The 15,376-nt window shown below is 47.6% G+C and overlaps 1 protein-coding gene across 7 annotated transcripts in view; it reads right to left on the bottom strand.

Moving 5' to 3' along the window:
• The window catches only part of ACACA (acetyl-CoA carboxylase alpha), a 278,851-nt gene that overhangs the window by 15,339 nt on the left and 248,136 nt on the right, over nt 1–15,376 (bottom strand). For all 7 annotated transcript variants that reach the window (XM_053654887.1, XM_053654891.1, XM_053654894.1 and 4 more), the window contains 3 exons: nt 13,668–13,780; nt 2,378–2,532; nt 1,577–1,747 (listed from right to left, as the gene is read on the bottom strand). In XM_053654887.1, the coding sequence (XP_053510862.1) occupies nt 1,577–1,747; nt 2,378–2,532; nt 13,668–13,780 (439 nt within the window). The remainder of the gene's footprint in view (nt 1–1,576; nt 1,748–2,377; nt 2,533–13,667; nt 13,781–15,376) is intronic.

Raw genomic sequence — 15,376 nt, 5'->3', positions numbered from 1 at the left:
GGGCTCAGGGGAAGGCAAGGGAAACAGCCTCCTGCTGAGCTACAGGGCTGAGGTCATCTTCTGTCCCTATTTCCAGCCAGGAGTCTGTCTGCACACAGTCCACTGATCTCTCCATCATTACGAGATGGAAATGACCTCCTCCAGACACAGTCCTGCGGGCGCAGGGCACTGAGGGGCAACTGTGGGGCCTAGCCACTCGCTCCTTGAGCAGAGGAAAGCGATTCCTTCTCCTCATCCTTGTGCCCACTGAGGCCGTGCATGTCCATTAGTGACTAATGTGGTAGGAAGGCGGTGCGGGCCTCTCCTGGCCACACGCACAGTCCATTTACCTAGCCAGCCACTCTTAACTGGAGAACAACCTCTTATTTTACACTTGCGTGACTTTCAATGCCAACTTCCAGTGGAAGCTGCCAGTAGCCACTGACAAAATTGTCTCACTCAATTATGATGCCACAGACTGACCTTAACCTGAACCAAATGTCACATAAGGCTGCACTCCCCTGCTGCACATCTGAAATATTTATCCAAAGAAGCTTTTCAGTCGTAAAAAATGGGCAGAGTTAACACAAAGGTGAATCTCGGAAGGACCCTGAATCACTGACTTTAAAACTGATGGCAAACCCTGGAGTTCCTGAGAACGCTCAGCAGAGAGACTGCAGGCAATGCTTTCTGGATGAGGCTGGGGTACATCACGGACACCAGCTCCGTGGGGCGCACCGCCTGTGGGATCAGCTCAAGAACACCCGGAGCCACAGCTCCCAGGTCCTTCCAGCTCAGATTTGAAATCAGAAGCACAGCACCGGCTTCCTAAATAACCATCTCCTCTCTCTGGCTTCTTGCTCCCGCCTTCCTCAATTCTAGCCCCCACAGAGCGACCCAAGCAGTCTTTCTAGGATAGGTCAGACAATGTCTCTGCTGCTTAAAGCGCCTCCACGGCTTCCCACAGGACTAAGTTCGAGCCCCTCAACACGGCTTCCCCACTCTGGGAAAGGAAGAAACACTCCCCGTCTCTGCTCCCTGATTCACCCCACCCCCCACCCCATCTGCAATGCACGATACTTTTGCTATCACACCTTATAACATGCTGTTCCTTCTGCCTGGAACATTCCTCCTACACGCCTAAATCCAACCTCTCCCTCTCGTTCATCTGCTGTGTTTTCAGATCTCTGCCCCATCACTTCTAGAAGTCTTCCCAGACTCCCCTCGCCCGTCCCAAAGGGTGGGCCAGGTGTCCTTGCTCTGTGCTCTATGACGTCCTGGGTGTGCCGTGCTCTCACTGTCGCATGTGACCTCCTCACTCATCTGTCTCTCCCTCCAGGTGGGGAGCTCTGTGTGGGTAGGAACCCTGTCTGCCTCTTTAACTGCCATGTCCCCAGGGCCTAAGGCAGTCCCTGGTACTTAGTAGGTACTCAAAAAGTAGGTGGTGGAATGAGTTGCAGAAAACTCGTTTCAGGCCTGCGCTTCCGCGCCACTCTGGCCCCGAGAGGATCCTGGGGATTCTGAGACGGCCAGCTCTGCAGGCCGCAGGCAGGGTGAGGAGCACGGCAGGAAGGCTCCTCTGAGGGCGCTCACCTACCTTTACTGTTCCTTCCACTTCCACAAACCAGCGCCTTAACATGGCCTGGATCTGGCCATCAGTCAGCTCCGGGTTGGCATTGTGGATTTTCTTCTTGACCAGGTCCTCCAGCAGGAGGCGCCTCAGCCGCCAGTAGAAGAAGGTGCGGGATGTTTTCCAGTCCAGGATGTCCTATACACAGGCAAGGATAAAGTGGGTCATCCCAGTCCCAATCCCTGCCCAATGCCAGTCCAGGGAACGCCACAGGCACAAACAAGTCTCAGCAAGCTGCTCAGAGACTTGAGAGTTGGCTGTGAGCTCCCTGCCCCTGCAGATGTGTCCCGTGTCCTACAGACCACAGCACGTGCATAGTGATGGGCCTGGCTAATGCTTAACCCCACTCATGGCTAAGATGGTCTAGAAAGGGGCTGTGAATTCCCAGGTAACCACAGTGAGGAACTGGGTTTGAGCAAATGGCTCAAACAACTCGCACGCAAATCAAGTGTGAGTCAGCTGCTGCTAGAACCTTGACACTAGTAACTCACAGCCTGAGCGCCTGGGCAGAGGTATGTGTGACTCAGTTTCCCACCAGTAAAATGGAGCTTGCCTCCTGTGGAGTCCAGGAAGCAACCTAAATCGTCAACTGTTTGAGGATGATAGTGGATACAGAAAAAGGGAAAAGTCTCTTCCCCCTCAAGAAAGGAAAGTGGTCTGATCTACACCAGCTGTTTTAATCCAGCCCTATGAGCCTGTGTGCAGGAGACACACACTTGCTCGCCTGCGGGTCTCTGACAAGTCAGAGGCGGCAACCACTGTACTTACGCTAATGACACCCTTCTCCTGCATCCGGCCTGGAGTGTCGTGCAAGTCAGCAAACTGCACGGCCACCTGATGGTAAATGGGAGTTAGGAATTCCTCCCGCTCCTTCAACTTGTTCTCCAGCTCCTTCCGCTCAGCAGCGCTGAGCTCCGGGGTACCTGCAATGCAATCAGCCTGCCCGTCACACTCTGTGGTGACCAGGAATCTCTTGGCTCACAAGCAGCAGTCACGGGAAGCTCAAAATCGCCTCCTCCCTCTGTGACCTGCTCTCCATGGTCTTCACCACCTCTTTGCTGAGTGACAGGGCTCTGTGAGGCGCCAACCTGTTTTTACCTTGCCATAGGGAGCCCACACAGCCTCCTCTCCCTGGGGAGGTCACACAACTACAAAAGCAGCCGGGGAGTCCCTCTCCCCAGGCCTCTGTCTGAGCAGGTGCAAGTAACACCTGCAGGCCGTTGTGTCTCATCATCTCACTGACTGACAGCCAGGCCCCCATTTCCCTCGAAGGACACAAGCCCATGCCCTGCTCACCAGCACCGGAGCAGCTGGACATCAGAGTGTGGGGCATGGTAGGACAGCACCCCTATGCTTCCAAGCACGAGCCAGCAACTCTTCTCTCCTCCCGTCCACACCGGAGCCCACCCAGCTTGACAAGGACCCAACGACTTCTAACCCTTCAAGCTGCTTTACTCCACAGCTTCTCATCTCAGGGTTGGATGCTCTTAACCTGAAGGCAGTAGACTCCAATCTAGTTAGAGCCATGTCTGTGCGTCTCATGCAGCCCCTAGTCTCCTGCCTGGGCTGCTTCTGACAGAGCCAACCCCTGACCAGTGACAGGACCCTCACTCAACAGATAGGAGACTTCAGAATTCCTTGTAACAGAGCACCTACCCAGGAGACTTCAGAATTCCTTGTAACAGAGCACCCACCCCCGCCCCATCAGCAGTGTCCCCATCCAGGTGTTGCTGTGTTGTACTTTATTCCTACTTACTCTCGGAACGGGGCTGGCAATCAACACCGAAAATTTAGTTGCCTGCCTGGTGAGGAGTAAGTCTAGCTGAAGGAGCAATAGGCGATGGCCCCTGGTGTCGAGGACAACCTGAGTGCTTTGTCACCAAAGCTGACAAATAAATACATGACCACAGGTGATGGGATGCAGAAGGGAAAGGTCTTTTTCAAGCGCGTCTCTCTGGGAACAGGCCTTGCTGTTTATGTGACTGTGAATCACATGCCATAAACAAGCCTTGGGCTGCTGAGTGAGCCGTATTACGTGTTAATAGAACAGGGATGTAACTATAGTACCTTGTTTCATTTTTATGAGGTTTTTGGATGCCCAACTCTACTTTTTTTTTTAATTCATCACTACTTTAAAGTGGCACAGAACACTGCTGAAGGCTATCTTTCCTTGGGCTCTCCCAAGGAAGACAATCACTGACTTATCGCTTTGGGTCCCTGACTCCTCAGCAGCCCTCTCTCCAAACCAGGGAAACAGTGGGCTGGCATGGGGTCCCACGCTGCGGGGTGGGCTGAAGGCCCGTTCACTCTCGGGTGGGTCTGCCCGGAGAACTGATGGGCGGAGGGCCAGCTGCTTTCTTCTGAGATGAGACTGTCTCCATTGTAACACCCTGGACGGGGAAGCAAACACTTCTCCTTCTCCAGTAAAAGAAACCAAGACTCCTTGGAGAAATAGTTGATACCAGGGCTGGGGCAAGAAAATAGAAGATTGTCCTGGAACTTACTGCCACAAAGAATGGGAAGTACTAAAAAATGACTGGGACATGTTAAGAGGACACGATGCTACCACTGACCAAATCTGGGACAACTTGGGTAGCAAATTTATGAAAAAAGAAAATGTGCTTATTATCAGACATCATTTACAGAATCAAATAAGAACATGCAAGTCCATCCTGATATAAATTATCAAATGGGAAGAAGGAAAAGGACAGCTCTTCCCTCTGGCAGGACAATAATTACTAGACACAGAGAATGATGGAGTTAGGAAATCTCCATTTTACAACCAGCACGGTAACCGACTTTGCCAAGAATTACCAATGAATGGTAAAACTGGTGCGTGAAGGTTTGATGAGGAATGGGATACTTACAGTATGAAAGTATCTCCTTACAAATTACTTTTTAATTACAAAGGGGAATCTTACAGTGGACTGACTTAGTAAACAAACCTTAAACAAGAAATCCAAGTTACCATTACCAAGGATCGGACAAACTGACATCGTGTGCCTCCTGATACAATGTCCTCAGAAGGACGTCATCGCTTTTGCAGTTTCCTGCCCAAAACGCACAGCCTGAATCTGATCATGAGAAATGTGAGGCAAGCTGAAACTGAGGAACAAACTACAAAAATTTGGCCTGTACTATTTTTTAAAAAAGTCCAGATCATGAAAGACAAGAAAGAACTATTCCAGACTGAAACAGACTAAAATATTTGACAACAAATTGTAATGTGTGATCTGGAATTAGATCTGAGACCAAGAGGAAAAGAGAAAGGGGGAAAAAAGCGTTATAGGACATTACTGGAACAAATGGCAAAATTTTAGTATGAATCGTGGATTGGACAGTACTGTGGTATCAATGCTATGATTCCTACACTTGACCTTAGCCAGAAGGCCAAGAAGCGATCAATGTTATTATTCCTGATTTTGATAAAGCTCTTGTGGTTATGTGAGGGGCAAGTCTCTGTTCTTAAAAACACACACTCAGTATTCTGGATAACGGAGTGTGACATCCACAGATCGTTCTCCAGTGGCTCAGACCATGTGTGCGTGTGCACAAGTGTGTGTGTGTGTGTGGAGAGTGAGTGAGCACCTGCACATGAACATGCAGAAAGGAAAAAGCAAACAGGACAGATGTTAACAAGTGAGTCTGAGAAAAAGGCATTAGAAGTCCTTTGTACTGTTTTTATAACTTTTCTATAGAATTTGTCAAATGGAAAGTTAAACAAAAAATAAGCCCAACTAACGAATGTTTTCCCTGGCTCCCCAACGCATATAATCAATAGTCAAAGCGAATATCCACAGGGTACTGGGCACTATTCTAAGTGCTGTCTGTCTGTGAGCTCATGTCACCCTGACAACAACCTTAGGAGGTTGGTATCCTTATCATCCCATCTTATGGGTGAGGAAACCGAGGCACTGAGCATTTATGTAACTTACCCAGGTCACAAGGCCAAAAGTGGGAAGAGCCAGCACTCAGGCAGAGAGCAGCATGGCTCCCAGACCTCCCGGACACTGCATGATGTTGTCTGTGTTGCTCACTTGGGGCGGAGTACACACTTCAGTGGCAGTGCCCCTCTGATTTCAGAGATGGCAGACTCCCAGCTGGTGAAGCTGAAGTGCCATGCTCGTCCCATTCCACAACTGAGAAATCCAATTCTGGATGTCTCCAGAATTCCCATTCTGCAGGTCAGACCTCAGACGTAAGGGTAGCTCCGCCTCTTACAGCAAAGGTTAAGAACTAACTCAACAGCCCTGCTGGGGTGGGGGGTGGAGGCAAAGGATGGCAGGGCTGTGGATGTGGCTGAACAGAATGACCCTTACAACCTTCTCCTTCTGGGCAAATGACCAACACTGCACTCTGCACATATGTGTGTACATGCACCACATATCAAACATACCAGTTACTGAGCATTTACTATGGGCCAGGTGCTGCACACAATGCTTTCAGGCTCACATAGCTTGTAAGTCACCCTGCACAATTCAGACGTAGGTCTGGTCTGCTGTTTCCACTGCTGCCAAGCTGAACACCTAAATACGACAGAGGTTTCCAAGTTGCTTCACATATGTTATTTCTAATCCTTTTAACAACCCAACCTTACAAGAAGGGTGTCGATTTTACAGATGAGGAAACCGAGGCTCTGAAATGTGAGTGACTCACCCAATGGCACCCAGCACATAAGCAGCAAAGTCAGCATTTACACTAGGGTCTGGGTGTCCCTGAAGCCTGTGTTCTGTTAAATGCTACTGAAGATGATCGAGCAGGTATCCCAGCAGTTGCCAAGAAGAGGGATCAGCTGGAGAGTTTGGTTCTTTGGGTGAGAGAAAGAACAGCCCAGCCCAGCTCTGAGTGCAGAGAGGGAGGCCTTATGAGCTTAGGAGCAGAGAGTTCCGGAAACAAGGCCTTGGCTTTTCGTCAAGTTGGAAGGACAGAGAGGACTAGCTGCTGGCCTAACAAAGGTCTTGTCCACCTAATCAAGCCACTTTGAAAGAGTAACAAAATAAACACCTGTACCGTTCTCCTCCCCTCGAGATGAGAAGATCACAGAGCATCCCCCCCCCCCCAAGGCTGCCTGCCTTGATTCCTTCAGTCACGCTTCTCATCCCAGTTCAAGACCCACCTCAAAAACACATCACAGCAAGGAAAAGACAGAAGTAGCAAATGCATGTCTTTTAAAATGCAGTGAGAAAGCCAAGGATTTGTGTGCTTTGTTTTAAGAGGGGAAAGAACAGTTCTTCTAAATTTTGTTTTCTTAAAAGAAAATGCTGCTCCTAAGCTAGCCAGACCTTGTGTGGCGCACCGAGGGCCCCCTCCCTGTACAGCGAAGCAGCCAGCCCTGGTAATGATTTAGGGGAGATTAACAAATATGTCAATGTCTATTTTCTGCTTAATTTAAAAGCGGCGTCTATAAAGATTTTTGACTTCTGAACCCTGTTCTGCCGAAAGAAAGAAGGTAAGAATGAGGAGGGGGATAAAGAGTGATTATCCCATCATTGATCGTTTGTCAGGAGCATCTCTTATTCACTGGACTATTGTAAAAAGCTAAGCTCTCGATCAATCCTGTAAGCTCCCTGTACAATTAAATATCTTGGAATGGTTTTCTTTCTTTTCTGGCCAGATTGCAGGGCCTCAGGGTTTTTAGGGAAGCAGGTCAGGGTGTGTGTGTGTTTAAGACTATGCGACAGAGAGGAAAGTCGTTCTTTCCCGGGACCCAGTTTAGGAAAAGGCTGAGATGAGAGAAGAGGTCGGTTACTCTCATCAAACTTCCTTCCCAAAATAAAAAGACCCCATGAAATCCTGAAAATTAACTTGACAATAAAAATTTTAATGTAAAGAGTTAAATATAGATGTCTGATCCAATGGGAAGAGCTAACTAGCATTACTGAGATGTTAGTATGTGCTAGTATTGTTTAAGTATTTTTCTTTCCTTTTTTTAAAAGATTTTATTTATTTTTTGCGAGAGGGGAAGGGAAGGAGAAAGAGAGGGAGAGAAACATCCATGTGTGTTTGCTTCTCACGTGTCCCCAACTTGGGACCCCAGCCTGCAACCCAGGCATGTGCCTTGACTGGGAATCAAACCAGCAATCCTTTGGTTTGCAGGCCAGCACTCAATTCACTGAGCCACAGAAGCCAGAGTGTTCAAGTACTTTTCATCTCATTTAATCCTGAAACCTAAAAGGTCAACTGCTACCTTACAGATGAGGAAACCGAAGCACAAAAAGTGAAGCAACTTGCCTAACGCCACAAAGCCAGGATGTGGTTGAGATTGGGCCCAGGTAGACTGGCGTCAGAGCCCCTGCCCCTTAAATGAAACAAGTTAAACTGACCCACAAGTGTCCACAGGGCAGCAGCCTGCCAGGTGTTCCCAGGGCCAACATAATGAAAAGCCAAATCTGTCCTCTGTGGGGTTAAAGCTGAGGAAGAACTGCTGAGGACAGAGCTGATTTCTACAGCGGGAGGTGTTTTTACCCAGCCACGCCACTGAGGAAGGGCAGGCTGGGGGCCAGCCGGCCACGTCCTGTGGTGGAGGAGGAGGAGGCTGAGACCTACAAAGCTCAGACTAAAAATCAGGCATAGGCTAAAAAATTCTCTGCTCAGCCAAAGGCACTAGATAACCTTGTAGAAATCTCCTTCCTTTTCTGAGATCAGTTTCTCATTTATGTAACAACAATACGAATCTGGCAAACAAGAAAAGTTTTGTAAAAGACTGTGATATTAAAGTGTTTTAAAACTTTTTTAAAAAATAGTTTTAAAAAAAGGCTAAGAAGCCTATGTAAATTAAAACCCAATTTTAACTTTTATGGGTCCTTCTTCCTTCTCTGAAGAAAGCAATATGCTTTGATTGGTTAAATACTTACAGAGCTAAGACAAGAACTGGACCACCCTCCCTACTAAGCTCCAGAGTATCTCAGATGTAGGAGAATACACAACCTTGAGAGTGAAAAATCAGCATAAAAAAGACTGGAGTCTTATTAAGATTCAGAAGTACAAACGTAAGTAGCTGTTTAAAAGATCTATGCAATCATATTTTCTATGTTGAAAGAAATTTCTCCATAAAGATGGTAAGATACAGTGAAAAAAAACCTCTGCAAAACTATTTCTGTATCCATAACAGGTGTGCCTTTCCTACACAAAAGCATTCTTGAAAAACTGCGTAAATCAGATCCTGTTTTAAATGCCTTAAGGGAGCTATTTAGAAGGAACCCTGCAGTGAATCCTTTGGTAAAGCAAATAATCCTTTTGTAATGGGAATAATTTCTCCCAATGTATCTAGTTTTTTTTTTTAAAAAAATCCCATTTACATGTATCTGCTTTTCTTCAAAGGGGGCCATACCTATCTAAATACAACTTCATTTGCATATTGATTTTAACAGCAAGCTTCTCAAGAGATGTTTAACCCCAAGGTTCCTTGCAGTGGTGTTCCTGCTCTGCTGTTCATATTTTTAAAAAAACATTACAGTAAACCCAGAGATTTCCAAATAGGAATAAAGTTATATATATATATAACTTTACATATATATATATATGTAACTCCCCTGCAGCCCTGTGCCCTGTACCCCATGCAAACACCCCAAGCGAAAGAGTCAGGAGACAGCAAAGAATTCTCTGAATTCTAGTGGCAGTCTGATTGAAGTCTTTACTCTTTTCTTTCCCTACGTCGCTCTCCCCGAGTCGGGCAGGTGCAGAAACAGGGACCTGGGGCAGCTGGGGCCAAGTGGGGAACAGGGTGTCTCAGGCAGGTTCATAGCGAAATGCCTGCCGGGTCCCGTGGGACTGACAGAACTGGGAATCACTGCTTCCTAGGGAGGGGTCAACTCAGATGCTTTTATAAACACGGTCAGAGTAATGGAGCCAACCAAAACAGCCCCTTCTCCTTCCAGAAAACGTGGTCACTATTGCACTAAATTCCACGAGACCAAAGAGTCTCTGAATCAGTGCAACGAGGCAGGTGGTACGCTGCTGCTCATTTAAGGGGGAGGCACGATCCCGTACTTTCTACCTTTGCAACAGAAAACCTTACATTGTTTGTCATCGGCTTACCTAGCCCAGAGCACCATGGTCAGGTGGCCATGGTTCCTGTGAGGACACTATGTACAACAGGTGACAGGGCCAGAGGCCACTTCCCAAGCATGGGTATTTGAACTTCCTTTCCTAGTCTCAACTTTCCAGTAAGGGTGCTGCCTTCTGCCTCAAACAAGCAACTTTGGCTCTTTTCAGCTTACAACGTCTTGAAGATGGACACAAGAGATAGAAAAATACACATAGCTCCGAGACTTTGACCACCTCCGCTGGAAAAGCAATCTAGCCCGTGTCACCTTAACCCAAGGAAGTGTCCTTTCCCCGCCATCCTGGCTGCCAAAGGGAAGGCTGGGAGGAAGGCGCTCCTGAAGACTTTTATAGACGGTTTATCCCCACCCACAGCCATGACACTCCATCGGCACCCAGGGTGCCTCGAGCAGGTGTGTGGGTGCCGGGCTCAGCCGGGGCTGCCTCTGCCTGCTGTCAGGCCGGCACTCCTCGGGCACACCTCGTGCGGGCACAGCCAGGGTGGCAGGCTGCCCAGCTGTCTGGGAACGGGGCCACGACTGAGACGTGGGTCTGGAACAGGATCAAGTTCCACTGACAGGCTCCTTTGCCTGGGTGCTCTTTGTACTGAGGGGGACGGACAGTGGAGAACTAACAACAGCTTCACACTTGAGCCGGACAGTCTCTCTCTGTCTAAATTGATTTGTCATTTCCTTCTGAATGTGAGAGGAGGGCGAGGATCCAGGAAGGGACCTCGGGTCACGGCACTCAGGAGGCCAGGCCAGGAGGGCCGTTTCGCTCCACAGCCACCCTCCCTGCTCCTGTCTCTGTGAGGAGGTAGGACGTCAGAGAGACACAAAGACGCCCTCGTCGGGCTCAGGGCCTGTTTCCAGAGGAAAACTTCAGTTTCCTACGGCGACCAGAATGGTAGGATGTTAATCCTCCCCACACAGGCTCTAACCAAGCACCAGTGCTGAGACTCCAGGGGCAGAACTGGTCCAGCAATGAAAGACTCTGACATGTGGGCTTCCATTCCATTTCTTTCTGGGGTGATTTTTCCCTTCGCCTCTGTCAGGAACGAATGCCTGGCCTGTTCTCATACTTGCTGTCACAGTCACGGGACTGCGAACTAGTCATTCACCACCTCCCTCCCTGAACTAAGCATGTCAAACGGTGACAGGCCACTTTCTGTGTTTTGAACCTGGCCCGTCGGCTGTGCGCTGGGTTGTCTAAGGGACAAGGCCACAGTCCTCCCCGCACCCTGTGAAGAGGACGGATGGAGAAGGGACCGGGAACACAAGATAATGCCCACCCCACAGGCTTTCCCCCAAATCTGACTTTTCTCAGTGGGCCTGGCTGTAGATCTCAAAGGGAAAGAATTCTTGTTTAATTTTGGTCAGGCTCAGTATTCAGCTGAGGTAAAATCTGAGGAAATCCGGAGAAAAGTAGAATGTATGGAACCAGAATTTTACTCTGGGCTCCATCATACATTTATTTTCTATCTTAAATGGCTTGTTTAACTCTTCTTTTTGCCTCAGTCTCCCAATCTGGAATATGAGTCCATTTTTGTCCACTTTGTGAGAAAACATTTTGGCAGACTTGGTTCTGGGCCTTGAGAAAGGGGCCGAAGGCCGACCTGCCCCTCCGAGGATCACAGCCGCGTCACGTCCCGCTGATCTGCTGCACCGCAAACGCGCTCGGGGTGCGCGGTCTCCCTGAGAGACAGCAAACGCCCGGAGACAAGACCACTTCTGTCTGCCTTAACTCCTTTCCTACAAAACTGGCTCCAAAAGTAGACCTGAGCCACAGAGAGTCGCAGACATGGCCATTAAGATGGAAAGGAAAGAACGCCAATCCCCATGCTTGAAAATGCTCTGCAGACTGAAAGCTAACACACGCTCATCTGATCCTCACAGTAGCTATGTGGGGGCTGTTATCCCCACTTTCTAGATGAAGAAACCAATGCTCTGAGAAGGAAAACAATTTACCTGCGGGCCACACAACCAAGCCTTGTACCCAGTTGTTTTTATTCCACAACCCACTGCTCGTGTTCCCAGGCTGCCTTGGGCCAGAGCCTGCTTCACATTTAGCAGACTAAGGATTCTTTCTTCAGTGCCATTTTGGTCAAGGTTAAATAAATATGGTTTTCTTCAGTGTGGACAGCAAATTGATAATGAGATGATTTGTAACAAATGATTAAACGGCCATCACTTGGGAATCTCCTCCCTCTCCCCATCCTATGTTTCAGAAGTTAAAGGTGCTGGGCGAGGGTGGGAGCACCATCACTCTCCTTCACGAGGAAGAAGTTCCACCCCGCGCCCCTCACCATCAGTCGCTCTGCAAACAGATGTGGGAGAGGATCCCTCTTCCTACCACCCCGTTACTCTGAAGGGATGATAACAGCCATTGGGGGGTTAAAAAGAGGCAGTGAACCCCCAGTTAATGAGCAGGAATTCAGCAGGCAGTGTAAGATAAATGGGGCTCTCTCTGCTTCTGCTGGAGTCAGCATGAACTGCGGCCCTGCGGCTTGTTTGTGGCAAATGGAGTGCACGGAATATCAAAGGGCAGTGATCCAGAAGAAGACCGACTTTGACAAATTTTAAATTGGCCAGAAAGAAAACCAGCAAAAATGGGGGTGAAAAAAGAGAAAATTATGCAATTTGCTGTGTCCTGCAATTGTGGCATTGCTGCCTTTGTACAGAATTAGTGGTAAAAACAGCAACAACGATCGCTGGATGCTGGGAGCAATTATGAGCCATCTAAGTGAGATGCTTATCAGTGGCTGAAGCTTTTAGAGCTTTCTCTGTGTACAGTTGTGAGGAACTTGCTCTTGAGCTGCAGTTACTTTAATTAAAGTATATGGGTTGGTCAGAACTAATTATCCTGTTTGGAGAAGAAAGAAAAAAAAACCTCAACAACTCTGGGTGGCAATAGATTGTAGAAACAACTTTGCCAATTTCTTGTTGTGTGTGTGCATTTCCCATAAAAGAATCAGGCTGCGGTGGGTTCAACTTGTTGGTGGTTGTGCCTGATGGCAAACAATGGGACAGAAACAGGGTTTTACTGTAACCTGAGTCCCTGTGTGTGGCCAGGAGATACAAGCTCCAGAGTGGCAGCAACCAGAAGTTTCTGTGCCTGTAGATGGTGAGGATACAGAGTCCACAAATGGCTCTTCATTAATTAAATTACTATTTAGAACACAGATGAGCTAGCTATCTCTCTTTTTTACACCTTCCATCCACTGCATTTCACTACCTTTTAAAGACAATCTCTGCTTCTCCGAAGACAAAACAAACCAATAAACAAAAGAAGCTCAAGCAATTATCCGTACAAACACAGCAAGGGGCTCAATGGGATATCTGAGCAGAAAATTGGTGTTTTAAAAGAATCTGAAACTCATTCAGACTTTGGAGTCAACACAGGTCCCCACAGTTTGGTCCTGTGTTCAAATTGCAAGCGATTCCCAAAAGCCCCCAAAACAAATGAGCAGCAGAGCCCTGGCTGGACGATCTCGGGGCTGCCGATGCCACAGCCTCTGGAAGCAACAGTACACAATCTTTATTTCCATTTCTTTAGCTCAGGATGGCCCAGAACACTGCCTGAGTAGGTTTCCAGCTTTCCTCTCCCAAGACACTGACACTTGCATCCCTCAGAAATGAGGCAGGTTTTGTCCAAAGAGACAAGCAGAAATAGGACATTTAAGTCTGGCATATTCTCTGATTAGCCTGGCCCCAACAGCAACTCCTAGCTAATCATTCTTTGCAGGGATACATAAGCCTAGAAAGACAGACTGTTTGAATTATAAAAAATTATCAGAAGAAAAATCGGGTGACTTTTGCTTTTTTTAGGGCCCACTTTCCCTCCTATTACACACACTATTTCATTCTACCAGGGTTCTTACCATATAGAGGACAGTAAATAAAGATTATCATGAATTTGATCAAATGCTTCAGTGCCTCTTCCCCTGGCCTAGAATGCACTCATTACAAATCAGTTGAATGGCTCATTGATTTGCCAGGAGGACAAGCAGACATACCCAATCGCTCAGCCAAGTGGATGTAGACTGGGTCCACCCGTCGCATGGTTTTCACCAGATCCTTTCTTCGGAATTTGATTTCTACTGTCCCTTCTGGCTCCAGAACTGAGGCCCTGGATTGAACAGCAAGAAAAGAAAACATAACAAAACAGAAACAGAGGCACTTTAAAGGAAGGAGACAACAGAATGAGGCCAGTTACAATTTGTGGACCACGAAATAGTTTCATTATGGTTTTGCCCACCCATGGTACAGAGGTAATTCCAGGGAGGGGTGCAGGCACCGGAGAAGTATCTAAGTGAGGTATGAGAAAGGCTTGGCAAAAGGCAATTAAAATAATTCTCATCACCACACTAGTCTACATCCATCTCAAAGGGAGAAGGATACAGATTCCACCACCTACAGCTGATAAGGGTAACAGCAGTCACATCATTTTCCCCATGGCAGGGGAATAGCCTCCGGCACTTAGGCCATGCAATGAGGGGCCGCTGCTGATCCATCCTACACACAGCTGTCAGTCTGCTGGGAGCACTCAGACACATGAGGCCATTCTACTGCTTGACCCGCTTCATGTGTCTGCCTACTGCTATGGAAATGACAAAGTGAAAGGTCTCATGTTCCTTCTAGTGCATACTAATGATATTCTATTACCAGGAACCTACCCTAAACACCTTTCTTTTCTCTAAACATTTACATTAAAAAGAAAAAAATACAGCTAACACCGACTGTGTGTATGGCATTGTTTTAAGTGCTGAGATAAAACTTTTCACAGCAATCCTGTGCCCAGTCCACATCCACTACGAAGTCAGGCACGGTTATCTCTACCTCACAGATAAGGAAACTAAGGGACGGCAAGTTAAGAGACTTGGATAAGTCTAACAAGTGACAGAAGTAGACTTACAACCATACTCTCATTCCAAAATCTGCAGAGAAGTCATTTTTGATCTAGTATCAGATCAGGGGCTAGGTTAGAACTTAAAAACAATAAATTCCTAAGCACTGAATGCAAGCCTAATGATTTGACAGTAAAACTGCTTGACTCTCCTAAGCAGCTTTTGAAGCAGGAGGCTGACATTTCTGGGAAAAGAGAAACACAGGTGTTGTAATAAAATGATTGGATACAGGAATTGGCATGAAAGATGTCAAGGAAATACGATGTGAAATTTACCTACTTTGGAAAGAGCTGAGAACAGATTATGAAAGGAAGCTGGATTGGATCTCTTTTACTTTAGCATTTTCAGCTATCACCTTTCAGTGAAAACCTGGGGTTTTCTCTTGAAGTTCTTTGTGTGCTGCAAACACTCTGTTTACCATGTCTCTTGGAATGTCAGAGGGAGACACTGACTCTGAGGGAGAAGCTCTGGTCTGGAATCACAGAATGTGGGTGCTGCAGTGGACCTCAAAGACCATCCAGCTTGTTCTACAGACAAGGAGGAGCAGCCGGGGAGAGTAAGGGCTACTTCCAGGTCCTCACTAGTCAGCAGCAGAGCTGGATTAGGCTCTGGAGCTACACACTAACAATTCTGTCCTTCCACTCCAACTTGCTTTAAGCTCCCTCTGCCACATACCTGAGAGAAAGAGTGAAAAGTAAAAAGGAAAAGAGAATCACTCTGAGTTTGGGGTACCTGGAATAGAAGACTTCATGGTAAAAGAATCTGGGGTGGGGGATCATACTGAGAAAGCCTGACTCCAGCCTGGTTTCCTTCCCATG

Source organism: Artibeus jamaicensis, unplaced genomic scaffold (assembly GCF_021234435.1).
Source record: "Artibeus jamaicensis isolate MK-2021 breed Jamaican fruit bat unplaced genomic scaffold, CSHL_Jam_final contig_1998, whole genome shotgun sequence".
NCBI lineage: Eukaryota > Metazoa > Chordata > Mammalia > Chiroptera > Phyllostomidae > Artibeus > Artibeus jamaicensis.
Note: the sequence above shows the minus strand (reverse complement) of the source record. Positions and strands in the feature narration are given on the sequence as shown.